The following is a 17,294-nucleotide window of genomic DNA, read 5'->3' on the forward strand; positions in this document are numbered from 1 at the left end:
CTTTTCTTCCCCACTACAGCATTTCATTCTCTCCTTGGACTCTCGGTTACATCATTTGTTTTCTGGTGCCCAGGAGAGGATTGACTTCCCTTCTGTGCCTCATCCTAGAATGGACCTAAGCCTTCATGCTTCTGCCTTTAGTAATGAAGTTTCTGATTGCAGAGGGTAAAGTTGGAAGTGTACTTCCTTGGTTAATATAGATAATGCACACAACATATTATTAAGGGGCTGACTTAGAGGCCCCTCTTTTGTGATTTTGGAAGTAAAATATATCATGAAAAAGCTCGCCTCTTTTTTAATGCTCGATAGTTTTTTATTTCTTTCCCACTTTTTTTCCTCATGCAGGTATTTTTTAGGCAAGTATTATTATAACAATAAAGAAAATTAACAAAAATCTTGTCTCACAGCCATAAGGCATCACTGCTTTTTACTTTTCCCTGTAAGTCTCTGTTCATGGGCAGTGACATCAACTAGATAACAGTTTTGAAGTATGTTTCTTTTTTATGCCACATGATCATAGTTCAAGGAAATTGAAGTAATGGAGGTTTGGGACTATCTTGGGTAATAATGGCTTCTTATTTTGATTATTTCCCTTTAGGAAAGACACTGCTGATCCTGTAACATGGAGGATTGCCTTCATACTTCATCTGAGAATCTGTCCAAATTGGTCAGCTGGGCCCACAGCCATGGGACCATTTGCAGCCTCATCCCAAACCTGAAACACTTGCTTTCGGAAGGTTCCCATGGGAACCTCACAGCAATGTGGGGCTGTAGTGCTGGCCATGCTTATCACTGGCCCCTGACAGCTACTTGCAGAGCTGGGTCCCAAGAGAGGGTCTGTTTCCAGGATAACAGAAGTTTTAACTCTGATAGTCCCAGTATAATTGGAGTACCATCAGAGACACAAACTAGCCCTGTTGAAAGGTACCCTGGGAGACCAGTGAAAGCGAAGCTAGACTGTAATCGGACCAGAGACTCTTGTGACTTCTCTTATTGCAGTGAGCCCTCTGAACTGGATGAAGCTGTTGAAGAATATGAAGATGAAAACACCTTGTTTGACATGGTTTGTGAGTCTTCTGTTACAGACGAGGATAGTGACTTTGAACCCCAAACCCAAAGGCCTCAAAGCATTGCTCGAAAAAGGCCTGGAATAGTCCCATCTTCTCTCCATTCCAGCTCCCAGGCTCAAATGGTTGATGAATGCAGCAATGATGTCATCATTAAGAAAATCAAACAAGAAATTCCCGAAGATTATTATATTGTGGCGAATGCAGAGCTGACTGGAGGGGTAGATGGACCAGCCCTGTCATTGACACAGATGGCAAAACCCAAGCCTCAGACTCATGCTGGTCCCTCTTGTATAGGGTCAGCCAAGCTGATTCCCCATGTAACATCTGCCGTTGGCACAGAGCTAGACCCACATGGTGTGTCTGCATCCCCCTCTGTCATGTCCAGACCAATCGTCCAGAAGACTGCCAGGGTATCTCTGGCTTCACCAAACAGAGGACCCCCTGGTGCCCATGGCACCAATCAGCAGGTGGCTATGCAGATGCCTGTGAGCACATCCCATCCTAACAAACAGATCAGCATCCCTTTGTCTGCCCTACAGCTGCCTGGACAGGATGACCAAGTTGCTTCTGAAGAGTTCCTGCCCCATCTGCCCAGCCAGGTCTCTTCCTGTGAGGTAGCTCTTTCTCCCTCAGTTAACACAGAGCCAGAAGTGAGTTCCAGTCAGCAGCAGCCCCCAGTCGCTCCAACCATAACCACTGAGGCCACAGCACAGTGCATACCAGGTATGGCACGTGAGGTGACAGGGTCCCTCATCCATGTACATCAGAGAATTCTGCGCCGCCAGTACTTTTGAAACCATTGGCTTGCTTTGCTAGCTTTCCGGCCTTTATTACTCTCAGAAAGATAGAAATAATGAAATCTATTCCATCCAGGTGATACTCTGAAGGAAATTCATCGGAGTTGAGGCCATCCATCCAGTTAAGTGTACCCAGGGCTGAGAGGATAGCTGTAGGATTGTGCTGTTGCTATTGCATGGCTAGATTTAAGATCTGTATCTGATCTTAAGCTGAATAATTACCATTTTTTTGATGTTTTAAAGATTTTATTTATTTTAGAGAGGAAAAAGTGTGCAAGTGGGAGTAGGGGCAGAGAGAAAGAGAGAGAGAATCTCAAATAGACTCCGTGCTGAGTGCGGAGCCTGATGCAGGACTTGATTTCACAACCCTGAGATCATGACCTGAGCCAAAACCAAGAGTCGGACACGTAACTGACTGAGACACTAAGGTCCCCCAAGCTGAATAATTTTTGTATATTAATGTTCTCTTTGAAAAAAAAAGTTTATCCTCTCCTATCAGTATCAAAGCATTTGGTGGTTGTTTGAAGCCAAAATGATACGATGTTGGGTTAGGCATACAATGACGATAGAACTAGTGTTTCTCCATTATTATATATTTGTCTGAACGAACTTGGCCTTTCTATTTATTTTAGTGGGCGCAGCAGTTTAGAACAAGTGTTTTAAAAAGCAACAAATAATTCTAGAAATATTTTATCTTTTATTTCACAATTAAAAGAGTCCAATAACTTGCATTACTGGAATATATGGGCTTGACTGAAATGGATTGAGAGGAGAGGAAAATAATTGTATGAAGTCTCTACCTAATTTTGACATTCTAATGTTCTGTAATTCTAACATGCATTATTTATTTAATGTGGGCTATTACTATATAGAGAGGCTTCGATGTCATGCATTTGGGTTCATTATTCAAATCTAATAAGCCAGAAGTAGAAACATGGACAAGAATGAACAGACATACAGAACAGAATATATAGAAAGAAATTTGTGGCACATTTTGGTTTGTTTCATTTTAATCCCTCTCAAGGAAGTCATGTATTTTGGGAAAAGTTTCCTAGAAGCTGACAGTACCTGTGCCTTTATGCAATTTATGATTTTATTGATGCAGTCTTGGTATTATTAATAAAATATACAATGAAAATATTCGTATCCTGATTCAAAACTATGCTTTTCAGTTTATTCATTTTTCTTTCTTTTTAAAATAATGGCTTTACTGAGATATAATTCACATACCATAAAATATGCTCTTTTATAAAGTATACTACAGTTCAGTGGTTTTTAGTATATTTACAGAATTGTACAACCATCACCACTATCTAGTTCAAAACACTGTCATTACCCCAGAAAGAAACTCATACCCATTAGCCGTCCCTCTTTTTTCCTCCCAGCACATCAACCATTGACCTACTTTATGTCTCTATGGATTTACATATTCTGCACATTTCATAAAAATTGAATCACATGTGGCCTTTGGTGACTGCCTTCTTGCATTCAGCATACTTTTTTTAAAGGTTAATTTACATTGTAGTATGTATCAGAATTTCTTTTTATTGGCAAATAATATTTCATTATATGGATATACCGTAGTTTGTTTTTCCTTTGATCAGTTGATGGATATTGAGGATTTTTTTCTGTTTTTTGGCTATCATGGGTAATGCTAATAACACTCGTATACGAGTTTTTGAGTGGATATATACTTTCATTTAACTTGGGCAACTACCTAGAAGTAGAATTGCTGAGTGTGTATGATAACTCTATGTTTACCTTTTTGAGGAGCTGCCAAACTGTTTTCCAAAGTAGCTCTACCATTTAAAAATCACCAGCAATGTAAGAAGTTTCCTGTTTCTTAACATACTGACCAATATTTGGTTATTTTCCATTAGAAAAATGGTATTTATCCTGTTTGGTACATGAAGTAGTATCTCATTGTGGTTTTGATTTCCATTACTTTAGTGACTAACGATGTTGAACTTTTTAACAGTATGGTCTTCGGCATAATTTAGACTTTTTTTTTTTTATTAGGCTGGTTAGTCTTTGTACGAGGTAGGAAATCTGACTCTTCATGCATATAGGATAGAAGTAGTACCTTTTCACTTAAAGTTTTATCTGGTTTATTTATTTGTGTGTCACTCCCCCCTCCTTTTTAAATAAAATAGGAGACAGCCTGACAGAGTTTTCTTTTTTTTCTTTTCTTTTTCTTTTTTTTAAAGATTTTATTTATTCATGAGACACACACACACAGATACAGAGAGAGAGAGAGAGGGAGAGAGAGAGAGAGAAGCAGAGACACAGGCAGAGGGAGAAGCAGGCTCCATGCAGGGAGCCTGATGTGGGACTCGATCCCGGGTCTCCAGGATCATGCCCTGGGCTGAAGGCAGGCGCTAAACCACTGAGCCACCCAGGGATCCCCCTGACAGAGTTTTCTATATTCTCACTTACTTTATATTTGAGGGTAGAATTCAGAATAATATTTTTTTGCAAAGTGGTCCAGGATACCAAAACAGGTTATAGTAAGACTGTTATATTACACATCCTTCCACGAACTTACCCCAGCACCCTTCTACTAACTTATTGCAGCTTAGTAATACTATTTATTACCCCGTCCACTAACTCACCCCAGATTTCATTGCATCTGCCTAGTGGGTAGTGAATGAAACATTGAGGCCCTTTACTAAACAAAACATGAATATCTTATTATGTAATTGTTTTGGGAAAGAAATTAAGCCTATTTGTAAAAGAAATATTTTAATGTATTTATTTTTGTATAGATTACATTCTCTTAGGTTTTTTCCTTCTCAATGAAGTTGCACTTTTTTTTTTTGAAATTGCAATTTTTTATAATAGCTATAAAAAGCAGGTATGGCCAAGTATAGCACATAATGAATATAATCATAAACTTTGATTTAGCTTTACTCTTGCAAAGAGAATTGGTTTGGCTTGGAGTTGAACCTTTAAGGGAAAACAGTATGAGTCACTGGTAATGGGAATTTCCTAAGGAATCATCCTGATGTTTTGATCCATTTTTCTTTGGAAGGTATTATATTGCTAAGATATTATTAGCTTTAAAGAAATACTATTTTTATTTCTTTATACAAATAGCTTACTAGAAATATCTCTATACTAGGGACATCATTGGAACAAAACTCTGACATTTTTCTTTTATGGGAGTTTTATAAAGTTAACTTATAATTTACCTGTTCTATAGAACCCAAATTAGGGTCTGTCCTCTAACAGTTTTAATTGTTTGTTTTGAACATTTATTATAGTAGATAATCTTCATTCTAAACATAGACTTTTTTTAAATTTAGAATACAGCACATCCAAATGTATGTGAATGAATATGTACAGATGGACCTTACTCAATCTATAAAGTGTACTTGGATTAAGCAAAGAAGGAAGCTTTTGAAAGAACTAGCTGAAAGCAAAATCAGGTACTCTTGTTAAAACAGATGTTGTGTAAGCTGGAGTCTTTATCAAATTATTGTAGAAATACTGCCTGTCTTTGAATAACATTTTTAAAATAAATAATCTGACAAATGACGAGTCAACTAGAAACAAAGAGAAATTGTTTCATTTTGTTTAGTTTTCTATTGCCACTTAAATTCTGTTCTCCTAGTGGAAAGTCATCTTTATTTATGTTTAAAACAAAACTCACAAAGTGATAAAATGTTAATCAAGGTATGGATAAAATTACTAATTTTCATGTCAGCCCTGTTATACTGCTTAGCCCAAATCCTAGTAAGCAGTAATAAGTAAAGAGGACATATTATCAAAAGAATTATTGACTATCTCCCCAGTGGCTTAGATTCCATTAAATTTTGAGGTTTTTAAATGTAAATTTGGGACATTAGTCATAAATTTAAATCTCTCTTGCATTGTGAGTCAGGGTTTTTTGCTTGTATTTCTTATATATTTAAGAAATATACACATGACTTCCTTTATGATTTTGTGCAAGGATCCCTTTTATTATCAGCTTTTCCCCAGAAGTTTTATAGTAGCAAGCAATCAACTTTTGCTTATCAAGTTTTGTAATATATGTTTTTTCTTCTGAAAATACACACCTTTAGTTTTTCTAATAAATTATATGTATTCTTTATATATTAGAAATATTAACTCATATTCTATTTTGTATATTGGAAATATATTTCCCTCTTTACCATTAAAATAATTTTGGTGTAATTAAAGTAATTTTGTTGATGGCATTTTTTGAGATGAATTTTCTTAATTTTTATGGAAGTTATACTTTTTAGCCTCTATTTATAGATAGCTATCATCATATCTGCATTTGGTTATTTTGCTAAGGAAGTCCTTTCCCTTCCTTGAATCAGATAACTATTTACCCATATCTTCCTCTGATTCTCTTTTGGTTTTCCCCTTGCCGCTGCACGCCACTGCCCCTCCCCTCCCCCCGCCCCTCCCCCGCCACCATCTCCTTTTTCTTTTTCTTTCTTTTTTTTTTTTTTTTTTTTTTTTTACATTTAGCTCTGAAACCAGAATATATTTTTGGATTGGAACCTCACTTCATTTGGATTTTGGAGGTGGTTAAATGTTCTAGCATCATTTATTGAATAATTCTCAGTCACTACTGAATTGCTTTATGCATCACATTTTTATAATTGGGTCCATTTCTAGATTTTCAGTTCTGTTGTTATTCATCTCCTTTTCTAATTTTTGTATTATTATATATTTTCTAAAGATTATTATTATTTTTTAAAGTAATCTCTACACCTAACATGGGGCTCAAACTCATCACTGGACGATCAAGAGTTGTACGCTCCAACTCAGCCAGCCTGGCATCCTGCTATTTGATTAGATTTTATACAAAATAAAATGCATTCATAGAAAAAGAAGGGTATAATTTAAAGTATTTAATACAGTAGTTTTTGAAACCTCATATAAAATTGAGTTCAATAGCTTTTAAAAATTGATTAAGTCATGTATTATTTCTAGTTGTTTGGTCTATGTTGACATGCATAAACAATGGTTTCTCTTGTCAAAAACAATACCTGAGTTAAAATAAGTTAAAAAAGAATAAGTTGCTTTATGGTCCAAGGAAACATCTTAAAACAAACTTTTAGCTAAAGATTAAAGAAGGTCTAGTTTCTTTCTTGCCATTTCTTACCTTAGGTTCCTGGACATTAGTTCTCTCTATAGATACTTGATTTCTGCATGGTCCTCAAGGTGGTTGCTAAGTGCTACTAGGATTCATGTCTAACAGTAGATGGAACTTATGTCACAACATTCCCATTAACCCCTGAATCAGTCTTTGGGGCATTAGACCCCAACCTGGAAATGGTATTGAGACCAGTTCTACATAAACTACATAGCTGAGGTTGGAGGTTGGATGGAGGGGTTCTTTCAAGGACATTCTAGGTCCTAATCTTGGAAGGGACAGCAGACCAGAGATACCGACTGCCACTTATATATATTTTTGTTTTTGTTTTGGGCATTTAAGTTTTTTTTTTTTTTTTAATGTGGGCAGATCAGAGATGTTTATGTCATTCAAGGACAGGATATACTAGAACAGTGTTCTAATAATATAAGGGATAGAAACATGAATATGCTTGTGTATGTATGGATATACATACATATATACATATGTGGTTTATTCCACAAGAAATATATGTCTCTTCTTGCAAGCTAGAACAAGACTAAATTTGTTTTTTTTTTAAAGATTCTATTTATTTATTTATTTGAGAGAGAGAGAGAGAAAGAAGGAATGTGTACACAAGTAGGAGGAGAAACAGAGGGGAAAGAAGGGAGAAGAGGAAAGAATCTTAGGCAGACTCTGTGCTCAGTGCAGAGCCCCACATGGGGCTCGATCCTATGACCCCAAGGTCATGACCCCAAGATCACAACCTGAGACAAAAAGCAAAAGTCGGATGCCCAACTGACTGAGCCACCGAGATGCCCCAACTAAATCTATTTTCTTAAGATTGATATGTCAGGCACTGCTGGGCATTGAGATAGTAGAGACTGGCCACTCAAAATTTGAAATCAGATATGCCTAGGTTGATTCCCAGTCTTACCTCCTGTTAGCCTTGTGAACTTAGCTAAGTGATTTCATTTTCCTGAGACAGTTTTCTCATTTGTAAAGTAATAATAATGCTTGTCTTGTAGGATTGTTTGAGGACCAAATGCAAAAATGTAGTTAAAAAGAGTAACTGACATATAATAAACATTCAGCAAATAATAGTTTCCACCAATATTAATATTTTTTTCATTGTCGCCATTATTAGGCTGTGCCCAATATTCTTTAAGTAGTGAAGTAGACTCTGATCTCATGCAGTTACAGCCCTTTATCTACTAGAAAATGGTCCATGGAACAGTATCACCGCTATCAGCTGGAAACTTAGTAGAAATGCAGAATCTCAGGCCCTACCCCAGAGCCAAAGAATCAGAATTTGCACTTTAGTAAGATCTCCACAAAACTTGTATGCTCACTGAAGCTTGAGAAGCAGTGATACAGGGAATGCACGACCCATATTGTGGGGCACATTGTTACTTCATCCCGCCACCCAGTAACATTGAACGCTCTTCCTGTGTGTGGGAATTCCTTCCTTTGTGCATCTGTATTTCCCTATCGGAGAGGCCAAAAACTTGGATTCAGAGTATATATTTCAATGAGGGCACAGTCTTGTGACCTTAGGCATAACCAATCAGATGCACTCACATCAGACTCTAATCAGAAGTACCTAAAAGAATCTATTTTGCAAATTGCAAATCTTGCAATTTCTAGAGATAGCAGGAGCAGCATCCCTGCAGTAGTTCTAACCTTAGAGGCTGTCCTTGGAGTTTGGTGGCTTTGTTGACTCCACCAGAGCAAACCTGTGTTGGGTCGGGGCATCGTTTGTGGACAGCTCCAAACCTGATTTACTGGTGCTCTATAAATTCTGTGGCCTTTATTAAATTCTTTTCTGTCTAAGCTGGCTAAACTGGGCTTTCATTGTTTTAAACAAAGAATCTGGAAGAATTTAACGACTAAACCTAGGAAAGGTGTTAACCTCTCCTCGATGTTGCATGAAAAATAAAATAATTTTCTTTTTGTCACTGAGGTCGTATTTTCAGCTAAAATTAATGACATCCCTTTGGTAAGTAACCACTGATACCAGGATGCCCTGTATTGTATGATATCTTGCTGTGCAAACTGATAAGTAATCCAAAGGATGGTGAGGGTAGCAATAGGTTCTCCCCACACTAAACCTCCCCTCCCTTCCCAGTGGGAGCTTTTGCTGAAATATGTCCCTTGTGGGGACTGGTTAGAGCACAGGTTACCATATTCCCTGAACCTAGCATAGGGGAAGGAGGTACTTAGGACCTTTGCTTTCAGCTATGGACTTTAAAAGGCAGTTCTGGGAAATGAGAGAAATCCCAGTTGGAACTTCTTACTACTATGTTAAATGTTTGTTAAAAGTTAATTTTGAATTATTAGTTTTCCCTTAGGCATATCTTTTTCCACATGAACTCACATGGTACTATTTCCTGAAATGATCTATTTTATTTCTTTACAATTTCTCAAGTTGATGTCTCTGACAGAGGGATTGAACAGCAAAATCACCTGGAGGTAGCCCAAATAAGGAAGATTAGGAAACCTGGATATTGACATTTTTTATAATCTTATATACCTTTCATTTATTTTCTTCCTTCTTACCATCTTTTTTTTCCCTCTCCTTGTATACTTTTGCCCTTGATTTGCTGTTGGTAGTGGTGGTAATGTCAGAAGTTTTGTAAGATATGGTGAAGGGGAGTGAGCTTTATTTCATTAGGTCTCTTAGAAGAAAGTTAATGTACTAGTTACTTAACCTGATTTATTCATGTTCCCTTTCTGCCTTAGAAGGCTTTAATGGAACTACACAGTATCCTTTTCTTTAATTCCAGTGCCTTGCACATGGTATGAGTGTGATCATTGTGTTGGTAATTTCTTGACCATGAGAATATATCTTAGGGAAAAATTATGTACCTGGGTCCAGGAGTCTTTGGGAGTCACTGCTTGCTATTAGCAGCCTCATCTAAAAAACAATAACCTTGTTTCATTACTCTAGTCACCTAATTGGGCAGTGGAAAAAATCAGGCCCTTCTCTCTGGTTGTGATATGGGACTGCATGTCCACAAGAAGAGAGAGCAAGTTGAAACCTTGATGAAATTATGTGTTACTGAACTCTGTGCACCCTTTCAGCTGTAAGATCAGCACCCCTTCCCCTAGCCTCTTAGATGGCACCTTACATCCGTCCCTAAGTATCACAGAGTATCATTGTTTCTCCACTTGAAGAGCAGCAACGCTGGACTTTCCTGAGTGTCACTGGATCTCTTCTCCTCTACCTAAGAGTTGCAAAGCCCTTCCTCCCCAGCTGATTAAAGGGCAGTTGTCAGAGTGGAGTGGTGGGGGCTGTCTTAGGTTTTATCAAGCACAGTAGAAAACTGTTAGTTATGAGGTTAAGGAGCTGAGATTGGTGGTCTTTAGCCCCTGGCTGGTAAACACTCCTTCCTTCCTGCAATGTAGTTCTTAGAAAAGATAAAAGATTTGGTTTTAAATTAGTAATTTTTAGTTTTATTTTCTACACTGGTTTGGAGAACTAGTTGGAGAAGATATATGATTAAGTACAGTCATTCTGTTAAAAAAAAAAGGATTAACTATATTTTCATGTCTTTTCAAAGTATTTAAGTTTTTACAAAGATAGTTTTGCCAAAGCAGTAATGAAAATCCATTATAACTTACAAAACATAATTTACATCCATCTTATAAAGCTATAATGATTAAAATGGAATGATCTGACATAAAGATAGAAAAGAAGAGCAATGGAACAGGATAGAGAGCCCAGAAACATACCTGCACATAAATGGGAACTGTATGTGAAGGAGATGGCATCTTGAATTAGTGGGAAAAGGATAGACCAGTCAATGAATGGTATTGACATTTGGTCACCCATGTGTAACAAAATAAAATTAGATCTTTGTCTCACATCAGACATGAAAATAAATCTCATTTAAAGATCTAAATGTGGAATCATAAAACTTCAAACTATCTGAAGGAAATCTTGCAAAATAGCCTTGATGTCAGGAAGAGTTTTTAAAATATGGCACAAACCATAAAGGAAAAGATTGGAAATGCTGACAGCCTTAAAATAAAAGTCTAAGTAAAAGTCTTAGCTGGGACAAGGGATATCATAAACAAAGTTAAAAGACAAGCAATCATTTGTGAGGTGATTTAATGCACATAACCAAAAATATTCATATACAATATATATTAAATCAGTAGGAAAAAGATCAAATAGTCTGGTAGGGAAATAAGGAAATGAAGAAGCCCTTCTAATAAGAGGAAACCCATGTGGTTAGTAAACATGAAAAATGCTTAACCTAGGGGCACCTGGTGGCTCAGTCAATTAAGCATCTGACTCTTGGTTTCACCTGATAGGTCGTGGGATTGAGCCCTGCATCAGGTTCTGTGCTCAGTGAGGAAGGAGTCTTTCAGATTCTTTCTCCCTCACCCCCTGGCCTGCCCTCCCAAAATAAATAAATAAGTAAAAAAGAAAAATACTCAATCTCACTGGTAATCAGAAGGCAACGATGAGGTACCATCAGAAAGGCAAAAATTATTAATTTTAACTATCCTAAGTGTTGGAAGTATGGAAAAATGAGGAAATGCTCGTGGGAATATAAATTTGGAGAGCAATTTATAATATTCAATGAAATTAAAGATATGCATATCATCCAACCTAGGAATTCAGTTTCTAGGCATTCGCAGTGGAGAAACGTGTATATATATATATATATATATATATATATATATACACACACACACACACACACACATATATATGCATATACATATGTGTGTGTATATATGTATGTAGAGGGAGGGAGGGAGGGATGTACAGGGGTGTACATTGCAACTTTGTGATAACAAATTTAAAAAAAATTGAAAACAAATTTAAAAAAAGTTGAAAACCTCAGTGTATCAATAGAAAAATAAATTATGATATATTTTTCAGTGGAATATATGCATCAGCCAGATCTGCATTTATTAATGTAGATAAATCTTGAAAACACAGTTGCAGAATAAGAGTCCCATGTCTTAAAATATACTGTATATTGTTATACTTTGCGCACACACACAAACAACCCCAACCCCCCCATGAATAATTAATTATGAAACATGGAAGGAGATGACACAGATGATAGTGATTGCTTTTGGGGAGGAATGGGGATGGGAATGGGTACACAGGAAACTTGAGCTGTATCTGTAACATTTTCTTTCAAAAACATGTAAAAAATATGACAAAATAACAACATGTATTAAATCTGAATGATAGGAACATGAATTGTGTTATATAAGAGACAACATAAGTGCACTGCTTAATTATGGAAATCCAGACATGCAATTGCCTGGATTCATATCCCAGCTCTGCCACTCATTTTCTGGGTGACTTTGGCAAGTTACTTAACTTGTGGTGTCGCCTTTTCATCTGTAAAATGAAGAAAATTATTTATTCTATAGGGTTGGTTATAAGGATTATGTTAATCCATACAAAGCCCTCTGATTCATGGTAAACATACGTTCATATTATTCTGTATACTTTTCTGTATATTTAAAACATGATTACTTTTCAAATATAGATTATAGGGGCACCTAGGTGGCTCAGTCCTTAAGGTTTAGTGTCCGACTTCAGACCAGGGCAGGATCTCAGGGTGGCAGGATGAGCCCTGCCTCAGGCTCCTGCCTCAGCAGTGAGTCTACTTTTCCCTTTGCCCCTCCCTCTGTTTGTGCTCTCACGCTCTCTCTCTCAAATAAAATCTTAAAATAAATATAGATTATGAAACAAAATTGATTGTGGAGTATTTATGAGGTGAGGATATTATGACACTATTGTTATTACTGAGTATAGAAGGGTTTTCTTTTTTTTTTTTTTTTTGTAAGAAAGCAAACTTGACTAACATTATCTTCTAGCGCACTTGTTTATGAACAAAGAATTTCGGGGTTATTCTTACAAATTTCGACACTATGGCTTTCTTCCTTACAATTATAATGGGATGCTGTCATGGGGAATTTTTTCAATTTTTTGAAAAAAAATTGGAATAAATAAAAAACATCCAAAAATCCTCCCCAAGGTGCTCTCTGTTAGCACTTTTTTTTTTTTTTTTTGTTAGCACTTTTATATCCAAAATAACATTACCTGAGTTCCATCGAGAATAAGGTTATTTTACTGATGGGAAATAGGCACAAAGAAAGTAGCTGACTGCTTACTTACAATTCTGAGTTGTTAACTCAGAGGCTTTGAGTCACTGCTGTGCACCTACCCCTGCTTGTCTTGGGATAGGAATAGCCTATACCTCCAGTTGTTTCCCCTTCCCCTTTTTTCATTTTCAGGTTCTGCCTATCACTTACTCAAAGTTTAGGCTGCTGGAGTACATCTTAGAGATGTAATTTATGTTCCCCGAGAATCATTTTTAATCATTTTTAAACCAGGGTTTAAAAGAAGGATTCAAAAAAAACAATTAAAAAAAATAAAATAAATAAATAAAAAAAAAGAAGGATTCATCATACTAGGAGCCAGTCTTAGTCTTGGTCTCTTTTTCTGCTAAGCATCTGGCCAAGTCACTTGCACTTGTATTTATCAAACATTTTTTTCAGGATCAACTATATGACAGAGGTGATGAAAATACAAAGATGAATGTCAGATTCCCTGTCCCCACAATAGCATTGTTTACAGAAGGAGGCCAGTAAGCCAACAACTTCAATTCCAAGTGCATAGAAAAGAAATAAATGAAATGCAGTGAAAAACACATGAGGAGCAGTTGACACAGCCTTATGGTTTGCAGGGAAGAATATTTCAAGTAAACAGAACAACCTGAGCAAAGACATTTGGGCATGAACATTTGCAGATTGCTTAAGGAAGCATGCATATGAGTGTGGCTTGAGAGTAGGTTTCCAAGAGGTCAGGAGAGTTGCTGCTGGAAAGATAGGCTGGAGCCTCCCATGAAGGGCTATACATGTGATGTCACAAATGTCCTACATGGGGAACAGAGGACACAATTCATTATCTTAGAAGATTACACTGATGGCCGTGGGGAAGTAGAGGCTGGGACACAAGCTGTTTTATAGGGTATTATAGTGATTCCAGTGAGAGATGGCAGTAAGTGCTCATGATACAACAATAAAGGCACTGGAGAGGAGATACAGAGGTTGATGTTTCAGGGATAAAAAGTACAGACCTTGATTACTCTGAGTGTCTGGCCACTTGAGATCTCTGATGCTACCCTCATATTCTTTGTCCAAAGGCATAGCACTATTTTAGTAACACTAAAAGTTTTTAGAACACAGACACCTACAGTGAAAGTCATAATTCTCTGCATGTAGGATAAAACAGTGTCTGGAGTTCTGAAGCATGCCGTGACCATTCATTTGTCCATTCAGCCATTGGAAGGCTATGAAAAGCCAAATTCAAGTTGGGTGCCACTAGAACACCAACATTCAGGGCAAAAACATGGCTCCTGTTGTCATATTGCCTATAGTCTAATGAGAGAGATTCTAATGCTAGCCTTCTCAAAACAGCAATTAAAAAAAAAAAAGCTGTTTAAAGTATTTTCTGGACCAAGACGCTGTTCAACTTTAAATGACTTTGTAAGATTAAATTTGCTGCCTTTAGATAATACATTTATGAAGGCTGTTTCTAGGATGATACATGGTTAAATGTGGTTAAATGAACAATTAAACCACTATGGTAAATGACAGGTGAGTCTTAGATGGAAAGAGTGCAGAGACTACAGACAACCCATTCCACATCATTTATTTAAAATACTTTATACACACCTGTACATAATATGAGCCTAGTTATATTAAAATTATAATATCGTGGGATGCTGGGTAACTCAGTGGTTGAGCGTCTGCCTTGGGCTTAGGGCATGGTCCTGGGGTCCTAGGATCAAGTCACACATCAGGCTCCCCACAGGGAGCCTGCTTCTCCCTCTGCCTGTGTCTGTGCCTCTCCGTGTCTCTCATGAATAAATAAAATCTTTTTAAAAATAATGTTATTGCTTATTTTTTCATGTAACTAATGATCTGTCTTTAACAATTAAAAGTATAATTGTTGGGCAACCCCAGTGGCCCAGCGGTTTAGCGCTGCCTTCAGCCTAAGGCATGATCCTGGAGACCCGGGATCGAGTCCCATGTCGGGCTCCCTGCATGGAGCCTGCTTCTTCCTCTGCCTGTGTCTCTGCCTCTCTCTCTCTCTCTCTCTCTGTGTGTGTGTGTCTCACATAAATAAAATCTTGGGGGGAAAAAAAGTGTAATTGTTTACTAGTTTTCCAAAAGGCAGAATAAAAAAAAAAAAATTCAACCTAAGTGCTCTCTTGTACAAATGCATAATGTTCTGGGAAATTCACTTTTATCAGCTTCTTTCTAGTGTTTACACATACTTTTTTTTTTTAAGATTTATTTATTTGAGAGAGAGTAAGTGAGAGAGAGAACACAAGCGAGATAGAGGGGTAGGGGAAGAAAGTGATGCAGACTCCGTGTTGAGCAGAGAGTGTGACATGGGGTTTGATCTCAGGACCTCAGGATCATGACCTGAGCTGAAGGCAGATGCTTAACTGACTGAGCCTCCCAGGTATCCTACACATACTTTTAAAATATAATTTGTCTTAATATTCATAAGAAAATCTTCCCAATTGACTTACTTCTCTTAAATAAAGGCATTTTTATTATACAAATGAAATAAGAGCTCTGTTATGTATTTAATGTTCACCCAAATATAATTGAGACTTCCAGATATGCAAAATATACCCAAATACAGCAGATGGCAAATAGCTATAAACCTCAGCGTGTAATTTTCTTTCAGTAAATTTGGATTTGACTAAGGCTTCTAGGAAGTTCAGAATTGAAGAGGCATTGACCTTGATTTTCCAGTCTTGGTATTCATTCCTTGTGGTTTGAAGAGAGAAATAATGTACAACGTCTGTGCAGAAAAGTCCATGTTAGAGCACTGAAGTCTTTGTTTCAGTTGCCAGAATTGAAACATCGTCAGATTTTCTCAGAGAAGCAGTAGCTCCTGACGTCTCCTTAAATGTTTTCCTACCTGACTACCTTGGGTCTCAGTAGGGATGGGCAGAGTGCAGGTGATCCCCTGCATTGTAGACCCAGGAATAACTTCTCTCTCAATCTAGATCCCATTTATGTAACTAATGGCTTGTGTCCCCATGAGTATATTAGAACCAGAGAAAGTACTTACATAACATAGTGAAAATGATAAATTATGCTTCTGTGACTACAAGGTGATTTTAAGCTTTATTTTAGTTGAGAAGAGTGATCAGATTTATAATCAAGTAAGTCTGATTTAATGATTGATGTACCTTAGTTAGATTGCGGTCTTCACATAGTAATGATACACATAGTGATTGCTCAGTACAGCCTTACTGTATCTATAGGATTAATTTTTTAGGCAAACACTTTTTATTGCCTTTTTCAATTTTCTATAGTTTTATCAAGGTAATTACATGTATGTGGCAGTCAGTAAGAAAATATTGCTACACATTAGCCGTCTTTCACCTTAGCTCTCATCACCTCATAATCCCATTCTTCAAGAGAAACTTCATTTGAGCCCTTCTATTTTCAATTCTTTCCAAAATTCTGAACACATTGTTTATACTTCTATTTCTTGATTTATCAACTTGAGAAAATGCCTACAGACTCCTTGTTATGACTGATGAGAATTTAACTCATTTTCATTAACCTTTCAGTATTTTATTTTTAGGCTATTAAAATACACAAGTAATCAACAGAAAAATAAAAATAATGAAAAAGAAAATATGCCTTCTCAACCTAAGACTGAAGATTTTAGTGTTCCTATCCTTCCATTGTTGTCACCTTCCTTCTAATCATTTTCTTAACCTGACAAAGTTGTCAATTTTTTTCATTGTCTTTGGTGGCCATAACTGAGTCTTTTCCTGGCTTAAAAAAAAAAAAAAGGATTCATTTCTTTTTAGAAAGGGAGAGATACGTATGTGTGAGGTGGGGGAGGGGCATAGGGAGAGAGAGAATCTCAGACTCCTCACTGAGCCCCAAACCCAACTAGGGGCTCTGTTCTAGGAGCCCAAGATAATCATGATCTAAGTAGAAACCAAGAGCCAGACACTCAACCGGCTGAGCAACCCCTGTGCCCAAGTCTTTCCTGCTCTATTTGTAGGTTGATTCTAAACATTAAGAACCAACAACAGCATTTATGTTACTTTGATAGTATGAATATTGTTCATAGGTATTAGTGTTCTAAAACTGAATCTCTTTTCATCCTAATGAATTTCACCACCTCTGGAATACTGAAAGGAGGATGTTCATGTTCCTAAGGGTGTTGTATGCATAAATGACTTAATACATGTAAAAGACTTAGAACAATTCCTGGAACAGAGAGTAAGCCCTCAATAAGTGTGTTGCATTATT

At 36.9% G+C, this 17,294-nt stretch overlaps 1 protein-coding gene across 3 annotated transcripts in view; it reads left to right on the forward strand.

The window, feature by feature from the left end:
* Positions 1-17,294, forward strand: part of KIAA1958 (uncharacterized protein KIAA1958 homolog) — a 161,442-nt gene that overhangs the window by 74,689 nt on the left and 69,459 nt on the right. For all 3 annotated transcript variants that reach the window (XR_005367168.1, XM_038553120.1, XM_038553119.1), the window contains exon 2: positions 599-1,793. Coding sequence is in view for 2 of the 3 variants with exons in the window: in XM_038553120.1 (XP_038409048.1) it covers positions 623-1,793 (1,171 nt within the window). In the remaining variant the exon portion in view is untranslated. The remainder of the gene's footprint in view (positions 1-598; positions 1,794-17,294) is intronic.

Source organism: Canis lupus, chromosome 11 (genome assembly GCF_011100685.1).
Source record: "Canis lupus familiaris isolate Mischka breed German Shepherd chromosome 11, alternate assembly UU_Cfam_GSD_1.0, whole genome shotgun sequence".
Taxonomy (NCBI): Eukaryota; Metazoa; Chordata; class Mammalia; order Carnivora; family Canidae; genus Canis; species Canis lupus.